Genomic DNA, 8508 nt, shown 5'->3' on the forward strand with positions numbered 1-8508 from the left:
TCTCCACCAATATCGTTTTCCTCTCCTTCCTATTCCCCGTCACAGGGATCGGGGTCAAGCGATGAAAGAGAGGCTGCTCATTGGTCCGGCGATTGCGTAGCTCCCTCCACACTGTCAGCTTAGGGGTTAGAAGTGTATAGTTGCCAATGCAGCTTCTTGAACTTGCTCCCTCCGTTTCCGGTTCTCCCCTTTTCAATCTTGTCGAGGTCGTCGGCAAACCATCAGGAGGTACGGCAGCGGGTCTGGGCCGTTTCTTTTCTCGGTTCTCGTTTTACGACATCTGGACACACCAGAGATTGATGGTTCAAGCCCACCTACCAAGAACTGTTGAACTGAGTGAAGGCAAACGCACACACGCAAAAAAGTTGTCACATTATGAAGTCGTTAAATCCACCGAGGTCACACTTGCGAGTGTATACGAGGTGCTGGCGAATCAATGTAACGGCGCTTTTTTTATTGTGTTCAGGAGCAGATCATGAACGGTAGATAACATTTCCTGGGTTGATCGCGCACAGACACAGTGCCTTCTGCTTGCACTGTGGAAGTAGCAGACTATTAGGTCTTTAATTTCACGGGTTGTTTTCTATGTCTTAGGGCCAATTAAAAAAAATCTTCGGTGAATTTTCCCCATCTTAAGCGTCATTCGAAAACAATACCTTTATTTCTGCACGTAGCGACTTCGCAATAACTGAAGTTTTCATGCAAGTTGTGCGTTTGCACAAAATCAATTAACGCTAAGTACAATAATTTGACTTGATTATAAATAAAATTTATCGTTTAATTCACCAGTGTTATTGCATAATACGTTTTCAATAAAACTTGTCGAAAATGCTTCTTTAGTTTTAATTTACATAAAGAAATATATGGCTCCCCTGTCCTTGCAGAAGCTCGAATAGCCTACGAGAATCGAAACTGTAAAGGAATGGATTTGGTAGTCTTCCTTTAAGCCGCTATACATAGCTATGGATTATTGCAGTCTCCTTTTGCGCATCTAAGAAAATTCCAGAATACACTGGTAGCCTTCGTTTTACATGCGTACCGATTTCCTTAGCTTATACAGCCAAAATAAGTTTGCAAATATGCTGCAATAACCATATTAGAACCGACTTAAGGGAACTTTTTTTTTTTGTGCGAAGCAGCAGGTAATTACATCCGTGACTCTCTCTCATACGTTGTCTGCCCCTCCCCGATTTTTGCGCACATTTTGTTACATTATAGTTGTAATGTTTTTGGTTATTCTCCTATTATAGTTTCTGTTTCTTCTCGTGTATGAGAATTTCCTCCCATGTAATTTTTTCCTCATCAGATGTTTTCTCCCGTTTGTTTATCCTTCATAACTCCTGCGTCTGTAATACGTTACTCTTTTTTTGCCCTTTATGATTTAATCTTACACATACTTTTTTCCTATATTTTGCATCTTTCAACTTTCAACTCTATTGTTTCTCTCCAGGGAGAGGGGAGGGACAAAAAAGAGCTGACTGTTGTCACTTGACAGTTTCTCTTTTCCACCAGCAACAAGATCATTTATTTTACCTACCAGTGACCCGCAAAACGAGGTTTACATAGGAGCAAAGCACACAATAAACAGAATAAACAATACACACATACATCACTAAAATTTCTTGCAAGTCGGAGGTTCCATCACAAATAACACTAGAAAAAAAATGGACGAATTTTCTTTCTGCTCAAACTAATCAAATCAGTGCCAAATCTATGTGTACTGTTTATAACATTGGGCAACGAGTACTGCAGCATCTGGAGGCCGTAGCCTGTTTTCGAGCGAGGCGTTGACCATGTGTCAATTCAACGGCCTGCATATCTAGGCACCCTCCACTTCGTATTGACGACTGATAGAAAAACAAAATGATTCTGCCTTACATACGTTTGATGTGTTAGAAGTTTATATTTTTAAGGCTCTTAAATTGGAACTAAATGAAGATTTTAGAAACGTTTTAATATCTGAGCGTAGAACTCTGCATTGCACAAAATTCGAATTAGTCTCGTCTAGAGAAGATGGAAGTGATGCATATTTGTAACCTTTGTGGTAACCCAAACAAGAAAGCAGTAATTACAGCAAGAGCAAAAGAGGGAGTTATAAATAAGGACTAAGTCCGAAAGCAGTAATCTACAACGGTATTTATAAATAATGTCCAAAACTTTTGGAACTTTGCTAGCTAAAAATTGTATTTCGGAGTCTCAGATCATCCACTCTTTAAATATCACACCAAGAACCTTCACATTTTGTACAACGTCAATATTTCGTCCTCGAGAAAGAGACTTTGAGTAGATGAAAACATAATTTTGGATAAAAAAAAAGTATTGCTTGCTTCTTATCTGCATTAATTACTAGAGAGTTTGAGAATATTCAGTCACTTAAATTCTGCAGAACACTATTTCCGGCACATAAAACCTGGTGCACAACTTTCCACGAAAAGAATGAACTGGCGTCTTCTGCGTAAATGATAAAATCTGCACTTTCCTCTGTATTCACTATATCATTGATGTACACATTAAACAGAGGGGTCCAAGGATGCTTCCCTGCGGCACCCCTGAAGAAAGTTTCTTTAAGCCAGAGCACTGGCAACCTATCACAGCACAGTGATGCCGATATTAATATTTAAAAAAAAAGAAAAACTCGATTATCGTCGAGGGTGCTCCTCACAACAAGTATGCATTTAGTTTTTGAAGCAGAGTAATGTTTTAGATGGTCGAAAGCCTTTGAAAAATGGAAGACCCCCAAGGTAATCAATTTTCTTTCGTTTTTATTTAGAATTAGTTTGTTCTGTTTTAATAGTGCCAGTTCCATCAAATGCCCCTACCTAATACCAAACTGGCAAGATGTTTGAAGAGAGCGTTTTCTGCAGAAGGAAATTTGGCATGCGATATTTTATCTATCCCCTTTGAAAACACCGGGAGCAGCAAAACAGGCCTATAATTTCATAGGTGGCTTTTATCCCCAGACTTGAAAATAACCGTAACCATAGAGACTTGCATTTTTGTTTAGAAAAATGACCACTTTAAAGCGCCAAATTAAAAATATGGCTTAGAAGAGGAGCAATTGATTTAATTACATGTCTCAGAGGTTTGATTTAAACACCATCTATGTCAGTACTTTTGCTATTTCCAAAGATCCTGAAAGCTGCTGCCACTTCCTCTGCGTCGGTCGGTGCAAGAAAAAGTGAGTCAGAGATGCCTTTTACAAATGGAAATTTTTAGGCAGCGCTAACAATCTACACAATGTCTACAAAGCTTTCATTAAATATTTCATCTAACGCCAAACCACCTCTCGTCTCCCCCTCGATGTTAAGGTTCATGGCTGTAGATTCGAAAGGGCCACGTGGCAGAAATGAGTTAAGCTTCTTCCCTATTGTAATTGATCCTACAGACAGCGCGGTTGGAACAGAACAACGGTTTATTTCCGTATGAGCGTTTATATACACTGCGCATGTTATGATAAGCGAACGCGGCTTGCGTTGGTGATAGGCGCTGATAGCGATAACAACGAATATACGTCACTAGATGACACTCCTTTCTCCTACGATTAGATGCACAAAACAATAAAGAACGCTTGGTTAATCATTAATGCCATAGCGTACAACAGGATGTCGATTGCGTGTTGATCTTCGTGGTGGAGTCGGAGCTTGCGTTGCCAACTCCGGGCTCGCCTCCGGCCGCTGCGAGGGTCCCGCTGTGGGTGGGAGCCTGACGCGGTAGTCCACCCTTGTACTGGCGTCCCCTTGGGGCGCCGTCCAGGCTCGTCTCATCTGGCTCCGGTGTCTGTGATGGCGCTCCCCGTTGTCCAGTTGGACCGTGTACGACACCGGGCCTCGCACTTCCACCACGGTAGCTGCTGTCCATCGGGATCCTGGATTGAAACTCCTTGCGTAGACTGCGTCACCCACAGCAAAACACTTTGTTGGCGACGCCTGAACCTCAGGTTCACGCTGACGATCTGGGTGAAGTCTGTCCAAGGCTATCCTCAACCTCCGCCCCATCATCAATTCTGCCGTTGACTTTCCCGTGACAGAATGCTGCATGGTGTGTTGTTTAAACAAGAACCGCGCAATCTTGGACTGAGTTGTGCCCTCCTGTTGTTTCTTCAAAGCTTCCTTGACTTCTCTTACCATCCGTTCGGCCATGCCATTACTGGCGGGATGATAAGGTGCTGCGAACACTGTACGAACACCGTTCAATTTCAAAAACGTTTGTCATTCAGCACCAATGAATGCTGTGCCATTACCAGAGACAATTACGCCTGGCACCCCGTGAGTTGCAAACATTTTCCTTAAGCTGGTGACGACAGCTGAAGACTTCATTGATGGCATGATTTCTACCTCTGTCCAGTTGCTGTACGCATCAACTACAATTAGAAACACTTCTCCCTTAACTGGCCTCGCGAAGTCTATGTGTAGACGACTCCATGGTTGATCTGGCTTGACATAGAAATGTACTGGAGCCTTGGGGTCGCTTTGGCGGTTACTTTGACACGGCTGAGAGTACCGCACAATTTCTTCAATCTGGTTGTCCATCTTTGGCCACCACATAAGCCCTCTTGCTGAAGCTTTCATGGCACTCATTCCCGGGTGGTTTGCATGAAGCAACTGAAGTACCCTTTCCCTTGCTACTTGCTGGATGACCACACGGTTTCCCCACAGTATACAATCACGATGCAACAACAACTCGGACTTCCTTACCTCGTAAGGCGCGAACGCATTGTCCGGTTGCCTCGACGGCCAGCCACTGAGGATCCAATCCTTGACCTTCGATAAGATGCAGTCTTCCTTGGTCATCCTTGCGAGGTCCGCCGCCTGGAGTGGAGCATACGCGACAGCTTCAAGCAGGAGCACGTCCCCCAGTGGCTGTGGCTCGTCTTCGTCTCCCACGATTGGCAGACGACTGAGTGCATCAGCGTTGCAGTTGTCTTCGCCTCGCCTGTACTGAATGCGAGTTATACGCCTCCAACAACGAAATCCAGCGAAGCATCCTGGGCGACAGCACTTCTGGCACCCGCTTCTCAGTGTTGAACAAACCCAACAGCGGCTTATGATCCGTTACTACGGTAAAGTCTCTTCCGGCCAGGTACTGGTGAAATCTTTTCACTCCGAAGACGACTGCTAAACCTTCTTTGTCAATCTGCGCATAGTTGCGTTCACTAGCACCGAGAGTTCGTGAGGCGTACGCTATAGGTTGCTCTTTCCCGTCATCAGCCCTACGCGCCAGTACGGCCCCTACCCCGACAGGCGACGCGTCGCAGCACAAAACCAACGGCCGCTTGGGGTCAAAGGAAACAAGTACTGCATCCGAGCTAAGCAACTTCTTCAGCTTTTCGAACGCCCGCTGGTGCTCAACTGTACATTTCCATTCTTGCTCGTGGTCCAACAGCCGATGAAGGGGTTCCGCCACTTCTGTCTTCCCCTTGAGGAAACTGGCGTAGAAATTTAACAACCCCAAGAAAGCTTGAAGCTGCTTCCTGTTTGTCGGCAGTGGCGCTTGCTGAATGGCGTCAGTCTTGCTCTGGCTCGGGTGGATACCAGTGGAATCGATTCTATGTCCCAGGAATTCAATGCTTGCTTGACTAAATTCACACTTTTCTTTGTTTACTCTTAGCTGCGCGCTTTGCAGACGCGCCAGCACGGCTGCAAGCCTTTCCGAGAGTTCGTCTGCGTTGCTTTCCGATATCAAGATATCATCGAGATAAGCCTTCACCCCTGGAATGCCCGCCAATAACGTGTCGATGACTCGCTGAAACTCTCACGGCGCCACCGAGATTCCAAACGGCAGCCGCCGCACCTTGCATAGCCCTTTAATCGTGTTGACGGTCAGCATTTCCGCTGATTCATCGTCTAGGCTGAGCTGTTGATACGCCTGAGTTAAGTCGAGCTTGGTAAAAATTTTAGTCGACCCCAACGTCGCTAGCATTTCCGCGGTCGTGGGCAAAAGATATCCGCTGCTTTTAATAGCCTTGTTTACGGTACTACGGTAATCCCCACATAAACATAAGGTTCCGTTTTTTGTTTTTCACCACTACCAGCGGTGTCGCCCAGTTTGAGTACTCAACCGGCTCCCAGACGCCTTGTTGCACCAGGCGATCCACTTCCTTGGCCACGTCGTCCTTGAGGGCCTGCGGAACAGGACGACTCTTGAGAAACACCGGGCGGGCGTCCTCTCGAAGTTCTATGTGAACTGGCGGTCCGTTGAGTCCAGGCAGGTCACTCCCGAAAACCTCAGAAAAACGCGATGTCAGGTCCTCCACCTTGATCTGCTGAATTCCACTCAAACGGATGCCCAGCGACTCAAACCAGCTACGTCCGAGTAAGCTGTTACCACGCTTCTTTACTACTAACAAAGGTAGCTCTGCTCTACAGCCTTTGAATTTCACTTCCACGTTTGCCCGACCCACCACGGACAATGATTCATTCGACCAGGTTACAAGCTTTGTGCCGGCTTCTTGCAGCGGTATCTGGCCTTGATTCTTCTCGATCAACCGAAACGTCTCTCCACTCACAATCGAGCAGGATGCTCCTGAATCGACTTCCATTGGAACTTTCTGCCCTTGAATGTGCACTTCTACCATGAACTTTTCAGCCTGTTCAAGCACTTCGCATACAGATAACAATGCGCTCATTTCATAGACGCCCTTGTTTTTCCCCTCCCGCTTGCGCAGGTCAGTTGGCTTCCGCGGTGTCTGATTCTCGTCTTTTGAACGACATGCTTTTGCCACGTGTCCAACCTTTTTGCATTTGAAACAAGCAGCCTTTCTAAAACGGCATACATGCGGAGCGTGCTTACCATTGCAGCGGAAGCAGCTGACGTCGTCCGCCTTGGTGTCCAGTTTCATGCGTGTCGCTCGAACCAGACCCTCGCTTTCTTTGGTTCCGTCTTGAGCTTGCTTCCGTATATCGCGCTGCTGCTTCTCCGTTGCTTCCGCCGTCAATGTCATGTCGTACGCCACCTCGAACGTAAGGTCACGTTCTGCGAGCAGCCGCTGTTGAACCGCTTCGTTTTTGATGCCGCATACGAACCGGTCCCTCATCATGACGTCCAGTGGAAGCTGTTTATCACCGAAACCGCAGTCTTCAGCCAGCTTGCGGAGTGCCGTAACATACTCCGATGCCGCCTCACCGTGAGCTTGGTTTCTTCGGTAGAATAAGAATCTTGCGTACAGCTCCGAAGGCCTTGGATGCATGTGCTTCCGCACCGCCCCCTTGAAGTCGTCGTAGCTCGCCGCCGTCGGCCTTGCTGGCTTGACCAAGGTCACGATCAGCCCGTAAGTGTCGTCGCCGCAACAACTCAGCAGGACCGCTCGTTTTTGCTCGTCCGTAGTTATCTTGTTTGCAGCGCAGAACATCTCTCGCCGTTCGACGTATTCATCCCAGGACGCATTCGTGCCGAGACGATATTCGCCGATCCTGCCGACCGACATCTTGCTTTACTCGACCGGGACTCGCCCGTCCGTCGATCCGCCACGTCGCCAATGTAATAGATCCTTCAGACAGCGTGGTTGGAACAGAACAACGGTTTATTTCCGTATGAGCGTTTATATACACTGCGCACGTTATGATAAGCGAACGCTGCTTGCGTTGGTGATAGGCGCTGATAGCGACAACAACGAATATACAGTGGCACTACATGACACCTATAATATCGATTCGTCCCTCATTTTCAAACGCAGCATAAAAATACGTACAGTCTCCGGCGATATGAAAGACCCACTGGGAGCGCGTGGCCGAGGCGGTGGCTGGCGGGGGCGCTGCGAGCGCTCCGGGCAGTTCCATTCTCCTTCGAGGGGAGGACGCTCACTCGGCACTCGGCACAAACTGTTAAGCGCGTCTCGCTTTATCTGAGCCCGAGTGAGCGTCCTGCCCTCGAAGCAGAATGGAATCGCCCGGAGCGCTCGCAGCGCCCCCGCCAGCCACCGCCTCGGCCACGCGCTCCCAGTGGGTCTTTCATATTGCCGGAGAGTGTACGGTTAGCCTTAGGTAAAGCACTTTTCACACTATTTCGGTGCTTTTTACATAACGCCAACACACCTGGTTTTCTGTATTTCATGATTTTTGTTGTAGAGAGCGTGTTTTTCACTCATCATTTAGATTATCTTTTTTGTCACCCAGGTCCCCGAGCCTTCCTGTGGGCAAGTTGTTCTTTGTACGGGACAGTCTTTATATATTTTTGTAAAAAAAAACCAAAAGTCATCATATGCCCTTCAGCTGAAACAGTAGATAACACCGTACTCTAATCAGTACGGCAAACCTCAGCTTCAAATGTATGTACATTTCCTGCAGAGACATTTCGATAATAAACCCCACTTCAGCGCGCTTCCCAATCCTATATCGCTTTTTTTTTCTTCTCTTTCCTAACGACACATTGTGCATGAGTCCTCCCTCTCGCTTTCTACGCAAGTGCTCCCGTGCTTTGTGGCACACTCCCTAATTTTCGCCTTGTTCGCTAAAATTAACCCTACACGCCGATTCTCTTTATGTTCCCAATTTCCCATCAGATAGCAGTGGT

General features: G+C 46.9%; 1 protein-coding gene across 1 annotated transcript; it reads right to left on the reverse strand.

Annotated features, from left to right (window-relative positions):
• Positions 1–473: 473 nt before the first annotated feature.
• Positions 474–7423, reverse strand: LOC121048423. The gene is made up of 2 exons (XM_040504745.1): positions 6506–7423; positions 474–536 (listed from the first exon to the last, which is right to left on the reverse strand). The coding sequence occupies exons 1-2, from the start codon at positions 7421–7423 to the stop codon at positions 474–476; spliced, it is 981 nt and encodes a 326-aa protein (XP_040360679.1).
• Positions 7424–8508: the final 1085 nt, after the last annotated feature.

This window comes from Ixodes scapularis, unplaced genomic scaffold (genome assembly GCF_016920785.2).
Source record: "Ixodes scapularis isolate PalLabHiFi unplaced genomic scaffold, ASM1692078v2 PGA_scaffold5__190_contigs__length_132052651, whole genome shotgun sequence".
NCBI classification, from domain to species: domain Eukaryota; kingdom Metazoa; phylum Arthropoda; class Arachnida; order Ixodida; family Ixodidae; genus Ixodes; species Ixodes scapularis.

Coding starts and splice junctions, on each gene's coding strand:
- LOC121048423 (XM_040504745.1), bottom strand. CDS start 7,423: ATGTCGGTCGGCAGGATCGGCGAATATCGTCTCGGCACGAATGCGTCC. Junction 537..6,505: donor CAGGAGCATCCTGCTCGATT/GTGAGTGGAGAG, acceptor CTACTTCCACAG/TGCAAGCAGAAGGCACTGTG.